Genomic DNA, 13,253 nt, shown 5'->3' with positions numbered 1-13,253 from the left:
CACGTGCCCGGAATCACCTGACTCGGTGCCGTGGAGGGGGGAGGAGGAGTCACGAGGAGGGTGGCAGGGCCGAGCCCTCTGCCCTCAGCCCCAGCCCGCACTTCGGTCCGACCCAGCCACGCACATTGCTCTTCACCGTTCTCTTGCCTTCTTCGGGACTCCGGAGGCCAACGAAATGAGTGACGCTCTCTGGGCACTTGGGAGAATTGATTGTCCTCCTCCTCCTATTGTGCTTGCCCAACCAATACTTAATGCCCGCGAAGTCCTGGGGCACAAAACTGGACCTACCTTGGACCCTGCCTGCCCTCAAGTTGCCCCAAGGTTAATGGAGATCGGACCTCTGAGTAAGTAGCTTCTGTATGAGATAGGAAGTGGGAAGGTCAAAGGTGCAGATAAAAATGTTCGGCATGAGTGGGTGAGAGCATCTCTAAGGAGCTGGCGTCTTAACAGGCCTGGAAGGATGGCATTGGTTGGGATGTTCAAAGGAAGAAAGGAGGAGCTAGCCAGAGTGAGGGCAAAACCTCAAACAAGGCAGAGTCATCGGTGAGAGAGTTTGTTCTAGCAGGTAGCTGGACCCTGATGGGAAAGCAAATGCTAGCAAGCTAGAATGTCTTAGACGCTTTTTTTTCCCCAGCAAATCACGGACAATGAAGACTGCTACTGTTCACACTCAGGATCCGACTCCCCCTCCTCCCCACTCGGTGTCTACTACTTTAGTAATTCCATCACCTCGTGGAACATTGCATCTTGTGTGACCTCCTTCAGATCAGAGACCAAAGGAATGAATAATGAAAGCAGACCAGAACAAATGCTTGTTACCAAAATATGGGAAAGCTAGAGGAATTTTACTCTTCACAGGGCGGCTTTAGAATTGGAAATTTAACCAAAGAGGGCCCTCCTCTTAAAGTGGACATGGGTGGTGGTATTGATGTTTCAAGGAAACTTTTTTGACTATGAAGGGAAAGCAGGTGTGCAAATCTGGAAGGTGGTTTTGTCTGAATCTCGAAGTTAAAGGTAGGACATCCTTAGAGGTCATCTAGTGCAACTTCTCACCTAAAAAGAATCCACTGTACAGAGTCTCTGACGCTGCATGAAAGACTTGCAGCCTACATTTCAGTAGAGCCCAGGGAAGACAGCGCACTGTCTCAATAGGCAAACAACTCCACTGTGGTAAAACTTGGCTTGAAAGTCTCTTATTCAGGCCAAAAATCACTCCTTGGAGCTTATACACCACAGGCTATTAGCAGTGGTCATCTTTTTTATGACAGCACCTCAGATACTGGATTACAGTCTTCATTACCCACTGTCTTCTCTGTTCCACATTAAACATACTTCGGCCAGGCCTTCTACAGTAGTGTCCAGTAGCACTTCGTGTGATGACAGAAATGTTCCACATCTATACTGCTCAACATAGTAGCCAGTGTGGATTGAGCACTTAAATTGCTGCTAGTGTGACTCGGGAACTGAATTTTTAATTTTACTTGCCAGATGCGGCTAGCGGCCACCATGTTGGACAATACAGCTTTGTGGTTTCAAATGTACTCTCCACATTTATATGCAATTGAGCTGGTCAACATCCATCAAATGTCTGACACCTACAACACAATAAGGACCAATAGAGCCTTCAGGGTGACTGTTTAGCACCTGGACAGTATTTCTATTAATGCTTTCCAGAATGGAATTTAAAAAAATATACAGACTATAAGTGGTTCACACTAACAGTCACTGGAACTAGTACTTTGTCAGCGCTCCCTAAGTGCCTAAGCTTGTATAGCTGCATATTTAACCTAAACATAAGACTTGATATTTCAACTTTTTCGTTTAGGCTGTGAAGTTTAGGCTCTCCCAAGTTGTGAATCATTTTCAAGCTCATCTCATATAGTCTACTCACCAGCCCTTCCAACTCTGTGGCAGTTAGAGAATTAGCATTACTACCATCTGACCTGTATGTAGTCCTTTACAATTTGCAAGATACTTTTTACATCCATTACATTTAATTTGATCCTTATAACACCTTGTGAGATAGGCAAGATATGAAATCTACATTTTACAGATAAGGCAGCTGGAACAGCAGGCACTGAACAGATCGGATCCTTTTTTTTACTCCATTGAGCATCATGTATACTGTCTTCAGATCCTTGATAGAAATGTTGAAGAGGACCTGCAGAGGCCAGGCTCACCCTGAATTCTTACATAGCACTGACTGATACAGCAGTGTAAGCATGTCAGTTCCCCCCAAAAGTCTGATTATCCAACCCACAGGTTGCCATTGCCATGGCACAGGAGACAATCACCTGATTTACATAAATATTAATACCAGTCTCATTAGGGAAGAAAGCAAATGAGGGTTGGCTGCCAGAAAAAAATTCTACTTGCCTGTCCACAAAGGGACTATCACACCAACTGCTTAAAGAAGCCATGTCTCCCTCTCTTCCAAAACCCCCCACGAGGCCATGTTTTATTATTTATCATTCTTAGGACATCCTATCCCACATTGTGATTATATACATGTCTTATAGTTAACTTCAAGTCATTCATCTTTATAATACTCAGCCCACTGCTGTCACTGTAGGAGGCACTCCAACTGGTAAAAGATAAACCAATTCAAGTAAGTGTTCTTCCACCCATATCTGACTCCCCTACAGAAACAAACTTGTGACTGGAAGAGACAGACCACTGCCACATTCCTGCCAATGTGACTGATTAAAATGCCCTTATAATTGGCTTGGTCACAGCTTCTAGCAGGTTGCTGAGGCTAGTTAAAAACCAGCTTTCACTGTATTATTTTCTCTGTTGTGTTTTGACCAAAAAAGAGACATTTCTATAACACTGGGGAGAGAATACATGAAATAGGGCTACTTCTTAATAATGCTGGTCAATCAATAAGGAAAATAAGTGATGAGAAACACAAAAACATCTGACTGTAGGTCTTCCAAGAAAGGAAAAAGGACTAACAAACAAGAATATAGTGCTTTACCATTTACAAATCTTTCACATACATTCCATTTGACCCTCACAACAACCCTGTGAGGTAGGCAGCACAGATATTATTTTCATTTAACAGATGAGGAAAGTGAATCTTGGAGTAATTAACTAATGTGCCCAAGGTTCTACAATTGGTAAATAATTGGTATTTAATTGGTATCAGTCTTTGGCCTAAAGATTCAGCACCCCATCTCCCCTCACACTTGCCTACCTACTTCACAGGGATAATGAAGATAAAATGAATTCAAAGCTAGAAAAATACTTTGAGGGAAAAAAGCACTATATAATTATACCCACAAACTATAATTTTCCACAATATATGGCTCATTCCCCTTGTCATCCAGGCTTGTGCGTGAACCCAGAATTTTATATTGCCTCTGTTCTGTGTTCCGCTAAGCAACTAAGGCAGGCAGGGGAACAGTGTGATTCTCTTTAAGTTTATATAAATTACAGTCAGGGCAACTGCTATTACAGGAAATTGAAAAACAACACAGAAAGGCCAATGTGCAACTGGGACCCAGGGAAGCACAGTAAAGCAAGGCAACATTATCAGATAGGGCATGATTGCATAGAAGGAAAGGTGGTGTCAGAGTTCACACTGGCACACACACAGTTATCTAAGGCAAAGTGGTGGCAAAGAGTCCTTTGTTCCACCTAATATAAACAAGAGCAGAAGATTCATGAGACAGACCCCCATGAAATAGCATCGTGTATCACACAGATCTCTCCAGCTGCCTACTGAGAATATAAAACAACAGTGTCCTCTTCATTTTAGAGAATGACTGTACCTGTGCTCATAATCCTGAGCTAAACCAAGGAATAGCTCTGTGCTAAACTTCCTTGGCTAAAATACAACCAGTACCATCATTCCTAGTCAGACTGATAGAATGTCTTTCAAGATAATGAATCTGATGGCTGTGTTTATAGATTTTTTTTTTCTTTCAGGATTCACTTTTGATTCTCCTGCTTTTTTAAGACCCAAAGAAAGTTATACTGAGTTTTTATTGGTGATTCTAAGTATATGTGTTTATAACAGTTAACGTGTGATAGGTGAATTTAACATATTTAAAAGAGTGCTATAGCATCTGTTCGGAAAAGATTATATACTGTACAAACTATTCGAGTCATACAAAACCATTTTTTTCAGTGTCTTTTCAACTGAGATGAATCCTATTCAGCACGTTTCTCCTCCTGAGGTGGTTCATACTGAGCAAGCTATGGGGGCAAAGACAGAGGCGTTTAAGTGAATTTTATTCTAAATTGGGTAAAAAAGAAAACTTTTAACAGTAACAAAATAAGTCAACTACTTTGTTCAATGACTGAATCAGTTTATAAAATCCTAGCCTTTTTAAACCAGTGATTTTTTTTTAATATTTAATACAATCAAACCTAGTGAAAGTTTTTTTTGTATAAACCTTAAAAATTACTGGGAAACTAAAATTTAATTCTCATTCATGACTGCACTGCACAAACATCTGCTATGCAATAATCCATATCTTCCCAAAGATGTTGTGGCTTATATAGTAAAGGTATTTTCTTCCTCTCCACCATAAGTTTACTGAAAACTTTCTTCTACAAAGTAGGAAAAAAAATAAGCATGTGATATATATTAACCTAGCCAGTTAATGAAAAATCAGCTAATGTCTTTGACTGTAAAAGGTGCCAAAAAAGTTATCTAGCATTTATACACTGGAATCTTGGCTAATTTAAGATACTGAATGATCTCTTATACCGAACTGTGGTTTACTGCAAGAACACTGAGATATGAGTTGTTCCAATTAGCTGTCAGATTTGAGAAGCTAGACTTCACTGTGCTTTAGTTTCCTCACCTATAAAATGGTCTGTGTACCTGTGTCATTTATCTCACAAAGTTGTTGAGAAGATAAAATACATTATGAGAAATGCCTAGTCATGTGAAATGTGATTCAGAATGCGGTGAAACCTCAAAGGCTTATTGACTAAAAGTTTATGAAAATTCTCATGGGAGTTTAAACAAAGAAAAAACTTCAGCACTAGACAAAATTAAGTGCAAACAAATGTACAGACCTTAAGTGCAAACAAGTTTACAGTTAACACATTTCAGGGCCACCACATAACTATACAGATCATGCACGGCACAGTCTTAAGGGGTGCCATTCGCAAAGCAGTGGCCCCATACTGACCTACTTAACTGCCTAAGACTCCCAGAAATTTCCCTTTACTTATAAACCAGTATTCTTCACCAGTATTTTCATCTTTTTGTTGATGAAGGTTCCCAAGAACCTCTTCTTGACCACACATTGCTCATCCTGTTTACAATTTGCTTGTGGTTTTCTAGACAGGGTATCAGCTTCTCTTTGCAGTTAGCTGAGATTGAGATTTGCCCTCCTCCCTCCTCTACTGTCCATTTTAGTGAGGTTCTGATCATATCATCATTAAAGGTGAAATTATTTTTAACATGAATTCTTTCAAAAATTTTACCTTTGTTTTCAGTTTTTTATTTTCTTCTACAATAGCTTCATATTTCTCTTTCATTTCTGCCAATTCTAGGCGAAGCAGCTCTATTTCTGGATTTTCTGGGGTAGCAGCTCCTAAGTGATGCTTTAAAAAACTAATATAAAAGTTAAGGATTTACTTGAGCTCATTAAAACTAATAAAATAGCCCTCTATTGAAATAACTCTGATGAGAGTCATCCCAACCCTACCACCAATATTTACCCAGAGATCAAAATCCAAATACTCAAAGTAACTTTTTCAATAGAATAAAGGCCTTTTTCTGACTTGGAAAAATGAAAAGGATACTCCAAAGCACTATTAGGTTTCTCTGGTTCTTCATATAAGGCTACCAATACTGCAAATCAAAAAGCAGAAAAAAAAAAAATTAAAGTCTTAAAATGGCCGAAATTATATGCCATACCTCAGTAAATATTAAGCATCTATTATACACCACACACAGCACTAGGACTTACCATGGTGAACAAGACAAGGTCCCTGTTCTCAACATATTTACAGTCTAGTGCAAAAGAGTATCAAGCATCAATAACGGTAATGGGAGCACATTGGAAGAACACCTAACTCAGCCCAGGGAAGGGAAATAAGACCTAAGACCTAGGCAATGAAGGTTTCAGATAAAAAGGGAAGGCCAAGGGCAAAAGAACAATGTATTCAGGAACTGAAAATTCAAGTGTGGCTAGATGGAGTTGTGAACTGAAAGGAAGCTGAAAAGGTGGTTAGGGAGGAGATTGGAGGATCCTGCAAGTTCACTCGGGCCTTTATCCTAAAAACAAAGTGGCATATAATTAAAACAGTTTTAAGCATCGGAGTGATGGGATCACTCTTGACTTCTGTGTGGAGTCAAGTAGGCTAACAAGTGGGACAATGATTTAAACGCAAGGAGAGCAATTATGGCTCAGTGGTACAGAATCGGCCTGTTAATGGAGATGGGGTTTAATCCCTGGGTGGGGAAGATCCCCTAGAAAAGGAAATGGCAACCAGTATTCTTGCCTGGAAAATCCCACGGACAGAGGAGCCTGGCGGGCTACAGTTCATAGGGTCGCAAGAGTCTCAGACACAACTTAGCAACTAAACAACAACATGCTAATCAGTTTAAAAAGAGAGTGACCAGGGAATTCCCTGACTGTCCAGTGGTTAGGACTCCAAGCTGTCACTACAGGGGGCATGGGCCCCATCCTTGGTCAGAGAACTAAAATCCTGCATGCCACGTGGCATCCCCCACCACCACCAAAAAAAAGAGAAGTGACCTGTACTAGAGTAATAAAGGGATGAAAACAAGGTAGATACATTTGAGAAAAATTCTTAGAGAATCAATAAGGCTGTGGTTAATTGTTGGAAGAAAGCTTTGAAACCAAAATACACTTTTCACACACTACATGCTAAATAACAACCAAAAACTACCAGTAATCAAAGTGCTCAAATTAAAATACATACTTTAGTGGTTTCATATCCAGTAATTCATGTCAGCACTACCTTTTTCATCTTATATTGAACACATTCCTTCTAGGATCTGAGTAGTAACTCAGATAAAAATCTCTCTAAATCAGCGGTTAAGTTTTTTGTGCACAAAATTCTGAACAATCTGATCAAAGACCAAAAGCTGCAACTATATACAAAAAACATACATATCTAGGCCCCAAGTTAAGAACTCCTGTAAACCAACTTAACATGCTTTGCTCTTTTAGTTTTAATAACATCAAAATAATTTAGACATCATAAAAAAATCAAATGGTCAACTACTACAAACAACTTACATTAAGTTCTGATAGTGAAACTTTTAAATGTATTTACAGCACTATTTTTTGAGAAATTGGCTTATTTATGTCACCACTACCCTCTCCTCTCCTTCCCTCTTCTTTCAGTGTTACAGGACACTTTATTCCTCTACTTACTACCTTTTTCTTCAAACTATATACTCAACCCTATGTTTCTTTTTCCATTAATTCCCACTGATCCCTACCAAATTTATAAGACATAAATACTCTTATCCTTTCTTCCTCTTTTTCTCCTACCCTTTCTTTTAGCTTCTAAATTTCTGTCAGTGGTACTTACAAGTTTGGTAATTACAGAACATAATGTAAATGTCAAGTTTCCTGTGTTTTTCTATAGATGAAATATACTTCCTTTTAAACAGACAAGAACTCTATACCCAGTATTTCCCTTTTTGTCTTAGCAGCCAGGATTTTTAGAGGTTGATACAGTGCTCAAGATAACTAAAATGCCTTTTCTTCTAAATGACTTATCTTTAGCCATCCTTAGTATTTTAATGTTAGAAGCAGTTTCAAATCCTCCTGGAAATAAGCTGGATAAAAATTATAATGTTAAATCTGTGTGAAGTACACAAAATCAAATGTTAAATAGATCATCGTATCAGTAGATACTCTGTTGTCTGATATTACTTAAGAAACTGAAAACCCAGGAAGGTTGAGGGGGGAATACCAGTAGATGTCAGACAGGGAAAAGAAGCCTCCAAGGGTTGTTTTTCATGAAGGAAAAAACCAGGTATGTATGGCCACAAGCCTTAATATCTTCATTTACCTCCTACAATGGCCACTTCTCTGCCCTTTACCAATGTATGTTTCATTTACTCCATCCAGCCACTCTGGCTTCCTTACACTTCCTGAAACTCAACAGCACATTTCTTTCAGGTCTTTGTTCAAAGGTTACTTTGTTAAGAGAGGCCTTCCCCCACCACCCTAGGTAAAATGCCACACCCATCACTCTGTCAGCAACGTTCTTTTCACAACACTTACCACTGGCTGACACTATGTGTTTATCATCTGTCTTCCCCAACTAGGATATAAGTTCATTTAGAGCACGGGCTCCCCCCACCCCCACCCCCATTGTTGTATACTCAGTGCCTGTAACAGACACCTGAATAAAATGGCGAAATAAAGGAAAGAAATGTGCTTGTGGAGTTTTTTGAGGGGAGAGGGAGGTCCATGAAATTCTAATAGTGTGATACTTTCCAGGATGACAGCACCGTACTTTCACACTCCCTTAATGTTGACTGAAATTTGCAGAGAGATAGGAAATTGAATCTAAGGTAGGTAGCAATTCAAAATGACCAACCCAGGCTTGAGAATTAAAAGCCCTGCTTTCTGCTAAGACCCAGAGTTGTTATTCTCCCAGAGTTTTCTCCTAACTTTTGCTTCTGGACAAAGAGCAGGTACCAAAGTATTTCCAGATACTTAAACTATACTTCTCATATGGACCGAAATCATCATCCCTGCCAGCTCTTCTCTTCCACACCCCTGAAAGGCCCAGCCACTGAGCTGAGTGATAGATAACAGCATTCACCTTACTGCCTAGCTGATGAAATAAGCAGTACCCACACTTGGAACCCTCCAGTGTCAATCACCTTATTCATCTACTTAGATCTTGAACTTCCGATTAAGAGATACAGTGTAACGACTTTCATTTTAAAAAGTGAAAACAATAGAACCATTTTTATGTGTCACGTTCTTTAAACTGTAATTCTACTTTAATTATGAAATCTGCACATATGTAGGAGTTGATATAGACTACAAAACGGAGTTCAGTTGAAAAGCCACATCCAAAGAGCTATTTCAGGGATTAGGTTCACTTAGCTACTTTATAAGCTGCTTTCAAATCTGGTCATTTCCCCATCTGTCCTTTCTTCGAGGGGAAATTTTCTGTACAGGATTTGGAGGGCTCGGGAAAAATTGTCAGGAGAGAGGAGTTGGGCTCTCCCAAGGTCTCTAGCAACAAGCTCATTGCGGCGGCTAGAGGCAGAGCAACGGAAGTTGGAGGGACTTTGCAACAGCTGCAAGAGTTTTACTCACCACGGGGAGGGTGAGGCTACCCGACCCGGGCAGCGTCCGGCAGCCAGCCGTGCGCCGGTCCCCGCTGACCCCCGAGGCCCACCTCTGGACCCGGGCTGGGTCCCTCCTGTTCCCCTCCTGCCCCACACCACGGCCCGTTCGGGGCACCGCGCCGAGGAACACGAAGACGGCATGAGGAACCCTCTCTTGGCCCATGCTCACCCTTGGTCAGCGTGTCCAGCACCCCCGACTTCTCCAAGTACCTCCGGAACTGCTCGCGCTTCGAGTCGGCGGCCTGAGGAGACACGGCGGGTCAGTGGCCGAAGCCCGGGGGCCAGAGCAGGAAGAAGGCGCTGGGAGTCCGGCAACGCCGCCTGCGCCTCACTACCTCAAGCCCCCCAAAACCTGCGCGCACGCCCCCACTCCCACCCGAGCCGACCAGCGGCTGGCTACCGCCCGCAAGCCCCCAGCCACGCCGCGCCCCCCTCACTTTGTAATGGGCCATAGTGACAGCGGCAGCGGCGTAGCTGGCGCCGGAGACCGTGGCTGGCGGGCTCGGAGCAGCACTGCTCATGCGCGGAAGGGCACGGGCGCCTGCGCACTTGGGATCCCCGGGCCGGGATTGCCGGGGTGTGGCCTGTTTTCATGGCGACCAGGACGCTCTGAATGCCCCATAGTAAGATGAGCCGAGGGAGGCTGCGTGCACCCGCCCCTCTGATTAGCGAAGCCTCGCCTCTCCTTCCTCTTCCGGTCCTCGCCAAGATATGGTTGCTTAGTAGAAGGCTAGGTTTTGGTAACTCGGGGCGAGTGTCCAGGTGGGGCCACAGACGGGCGTGGCGCCAGGGGGCGGGGCCTGCGGAGCCCTGGAGCGCGAGGACTCACTCCAAACGCCGAGAGTGGGCGGACCCGTCTCAACTAGGACCTCAGGAGCAGTGGCAGCCGGCCGGTACTGGTTTGTCGACTCTCGTCTTGAAAGAGGGCGCGCGACTGTCGAGGGCAACCCTTGCATTTCCAATGGCTGGAAGACTGCTTAGAATCGTGTGTTTGGGCTCCAGCTCTGACGTTTGGAGTCTCCTTGTTTTGTGGCCGACTTGATGTGGGTCTCCAGAGGGTGAGCAGTAATGTAATAATAACAACTAGCACTTTTGAGCGCTTACTGTATGCCTGGCAGTGCGTTAAACACCTGTGTTTCTTATTTTAATCCTCACACCATCCCTGTAAGGTAGACACTGTTAGTAAACTGTAATGGTTAGGTGGCCAGTGTAGTAGAGCCAAGACTCGGATCCTGGCACTGAATCACGATGCTATAAACTGGTAAAAAGAAAGCGACATCTTTTTAACATTTTATTTACTAGAAGCAACATGATAATTATATCCAGGACACATCGGGTTGCAGTCCATAAGGAAACTAAGTTAAGACGCGAGGGCAAAGTTTAATCAGTGTCCAGAAATAAGATCAATAACTAAAAGAGGGGATTACATAGATCAAGAACAACTTCCGAAGGCTGTTTTCCCTTCAAGGAAAAACCTGGTTCTATTTAGCTTTCATTCTGACATAGATTTTCCCAAAATCAGTGTTTTTCTGAAGGGAACCCACAAAAAAAGTAATCCTGATTTGGTAACTCTGTCTTTAAACTTGAAACTGATCCTTCCCAGTTCAGAACTAGAGCCATTTTCCCTTTTTAAAATGGATTTGTAATCGTTTGTCTAAACAGCTGGTCTTTAGAACTGCCCTATCTATTTTTTCTGTGATCCACCATCAGTAGACTACTTCTGTGATAATGTAATATGTAGAATGCCTACGCGCCAATGGATGTTCAGATCTGAAGGTCTGTGGGAGCCCGCCTTCCAATGAGGTTGTTTGTCAGTGACACTAAATGATTTGGAGTACAAGCAGTAGGGTTACTGCAGGTTCTGACCAGCTCGGATTCAAAGGACAGCCCTCCCAAAGAATCAGGAGTGTCTGGAATGTCAGGTGGTTGAAAGTCTCCCTGTGAAGGAGGAAGGGTTCTGGTTGTGCTCTCCCTGAGCTGGCCCTTGAGGTTACCTTTAGGAGGTAATGCCTGGTTTTCATTTTCTGCAGAGGGACCCCGGGTAGCCCGGGGCCACTTCCGTTTCCAGGTGCAGTTAGCTGGCAGAGAGAAAGCTGTTTGGGGTGACTGTCCCACGTGGTTGTTAAGCTCTATAGCATCACCTGGACTGGAACAGTGACCTTTAAAGTAGTGATTTCTTTTGCTGTCTTTGCCATCAGTTTCTCTTTTTCCCCTCAACTGGTTACCATTAACTTCTTTTCCAGATAGTTTATGAGTGTCTTCTTTATTACTTGAGCTGATATTTTGAAGATGACCACAGGCCGTACTAAATGTGCACATCTCAGAAAGTAGAGTTTCCTGTTCATCCAAAATGCCTTTGTCATCATTTCCAATATGGTTATCAGGATCTGTCTGAAATGCAGAGGGATTTAAACTAGGATACGCTGCTGTGTGTGTTTGCTTGTCCACTAACAGACTATAATCGGGTGCAGAAGAGAGTCGTTTCAGTGAGTTTGCAGATGTGTTTTGATATTTGGCAAGGTTTTGTTTTGACTTGGTACAAAATTCATTATGTTCATCCTTCAATTTATACTGTCCCCAAAGCCCTCTTTTAATCTTTTTAAAACCTAGATGGAAAATTTCTAAAACATTTAGGAAAAGTGAAACAGTCGCTATGGATTGCATGAATAATAGGAATATCGTCTTTTCTGTGGGTCTAGAGACAAAACAATCAATTGTATTTGGACATGGGTGGCCGTGGCATTTAAATAGAGGCTCTAAGTGAAATCCATATAAAAGATACTGTCCAATCATGAACCCAACTTCAACCACAGAGCGAGTGAAAATGTGTATCACATAAGTGCAAAGCAAGGTTCCTCTGAGTGGAACTTTATTTACTTTCCTTTGCTCCAGCTGACACAGTTCTTCCTCCAGTCGCCTCCGATCCCCAGGTGTTTCAAGCTCTACCTCCTCCAGTTCACCTCTCAGTTGTGCCTTCTTCGTCTGCCTCTCCTTCTCCAGAACTCTCAGTCGGTACAAAGCATGGCCCATGTAGACCAGGGATGGTGAAGACACAAATATCACCTGCAAAACCCAGTATCTAATGAGGGAGATAGGGAAGGCCTGATCATAGCATACATTTCTGCAGCCAGGTTGTTCTGTATTACAGATGAAGCCAGACTGCTCATCATTCCAGACATCTTCAGCTGCTACACCCAGAACAAGCATTCGAAATATGAACAGGATGGTGAGCCACATCTTTCCAATCACGGTGGAGTGGATGTGAACCTCCTCCAGGATGCCTCCAAGGAAATTCCAGTCCCCCATGTTTATTTAGTCAGTCATCTTATCTCTGAACCCCACCAAATAGGAGGCAGATACATTCTTCCATTTCTGAAGCGTGTGCTATTTGTTAAGCAAACCTGTGGCCAAAATATGAACAAAGCATCATTCTTTCAGCATGCTGGTTGCTCTCTTTTTTCCCTAGAAAGTTGTAATAATATGTTACCAAGAATATCTTTAAGATGTCAAGAATAGGAGGTCACTTATATTTAGACCTTATAATGCAGTAGGGGGAAAAAAGATACCTGGAGGAGGGGTGTATGTATTCCCTATGAAGAATAGAATTATGGGAGTTCCTGGAAGAAAGGAGTCTTACTTGGCTTTTTGCTTTGTTATTTTAAACTGAGAACTCTTAGAGAGATTCCTGAGACTACTGACTTGATCTTACAAACCTATTTATTAAAATTATTTTATATGAAAGCTGTGATCAATGTCAGTGATTTTAAAATCTCATTTATGTACAAAGAAAAAGGCGTGTGTTTCATTTCATAATCCAGTAAGGTACAGCATTTTATGAAACTGAAGGAAACAGATCTGGCTCTTGCTATAAGAATTTAGATCTGTTTTTTAATCCACATTTAAATGTCTAAATTCTAGCTTCTTGCAGTTTTTGAGC

General features: G+C 42.2%; 2 protein-coding genes and 2 long non-coding RNA genes across 4 annotated transcripts in view; 2 read left to right on the top strand and 2 right to left on the bottom strand.

Annotated features, from left to right (window-relative positions):
• The first annotated feature begins 36 nt into the window (after positions 1-36).
• On the top strand, positions 37-8,387 carry LOC139035277 (uncharacterized). The gene is made up of 2 exons (XR_011487945.1): positions 37-344; positions 635-8,387. It is a non-coding gene; the product is annotated as an uncharacterized lncRNA (long non-coding RNA).
• Positions 2,967-9,864, bottom strand: MYCBP (MYC binding protein). Its single transcript, XM_020896929.2, has 5 exons — positions 9,754-9,864; positions 9,486-9,558; positions 5,767-5,815; positions 5,446-5,575; positions 2,967-4,200 (listed from the first exon to the last, which is right to left on the bottom strand). The coding sequence occupies exons 1-5, from the start codon at positions 9,835-9,837 to the stop codon at positions 4,156-4,158; spliced, it is 381 nt and encodes a 126-aa protein (XP_020752588.1). The 5' UTR covers positions 9,838-9,864; the 3' UTR covers positions 2,967-4,155.
• A 96-nt stretch (positions 9,865-9,960) lies between these two features.
• The window catches only part of LOC139035276 (uncharacterized), a 54,097-nt gene continuing 50,804 nt past the window's right edge, over positions 9,961-13,253 (top strand). The window contains exon 1 of the long non-coding RNA XR_011487944.1: positions 9,961-10,374. This is a non-coding gene — a long non-coding RNA (uncharacterized lncRNA). The remainder of the gene's footprint in view (positions 10,375-13,253) is intronic.
• Positions 10,597-13,086, bottom strand: GJA9 (gap junction protein alpha 9). Its single transcript, XM_020896928.2, has one exon. The coding sequence runs from the start codon at positions 12,620-12,622 to the stop codon at positions 11,081-11,083; it is 1,542 nt and encodes a 513-aa protein (XP_020752587.1). The 5' UTR covers positions 12,623-13,086; the 3' UTR covers positions 10,597-11,080.

The sequence above is a fragment of the Odocoileus virginianus genome, chromosome 5 (genome assembly GCF_023699985.2).
Source record: "Odocoileus virginianus isolate 20LAN1187 ecotype Illinois chromosome 5, Ovbor_1.2, whole genome shotgun sequence".
NCBI lineage: Eukaryota > Metazoa > Chordata > Mammalia > Artiodactyla > Cervidae > Odocoileus > Odocoileus virginianus.
The sequence above is the reverse complement of the archived record's forward strand: the minus strand, read 5'-3'. Positions and strand labels throughout refer to the sequence as shown.

Excerpts from the sequence above, each read along its gene's own strand:
- GJA9 (XM_020896928.2), bottom strand. The coding sequence starts at position 12,622 with ATGGGGGACTGGAATTTCCTTGGAGGCATCCTGGAGGAGGTTCACATC.
- MYCBP (XM_020896929.2), bottom strand. The coding sequence starts at position 9,837 with ATGAGCAGTGCTGCTCCGAGCCCGCCAGCCACGGTCTCCGGCGCCAGC. Across the intron at positions 9,559-9,753 it reads TCACTATGGCCCATTACAAA|GCCGCCGACTCGAAGCGCGA; the intron begins GTGAGGGGGGCG and ends GTGTCTCCTCAG. Across the intron at positions 5,576-5,766 it reads AAACCTAATAGTGCTTTGGA|TTTTTTAAAGCATCACTTAG; the intron begins GTATCCTTTTCA and ends CTTTTATATTAG.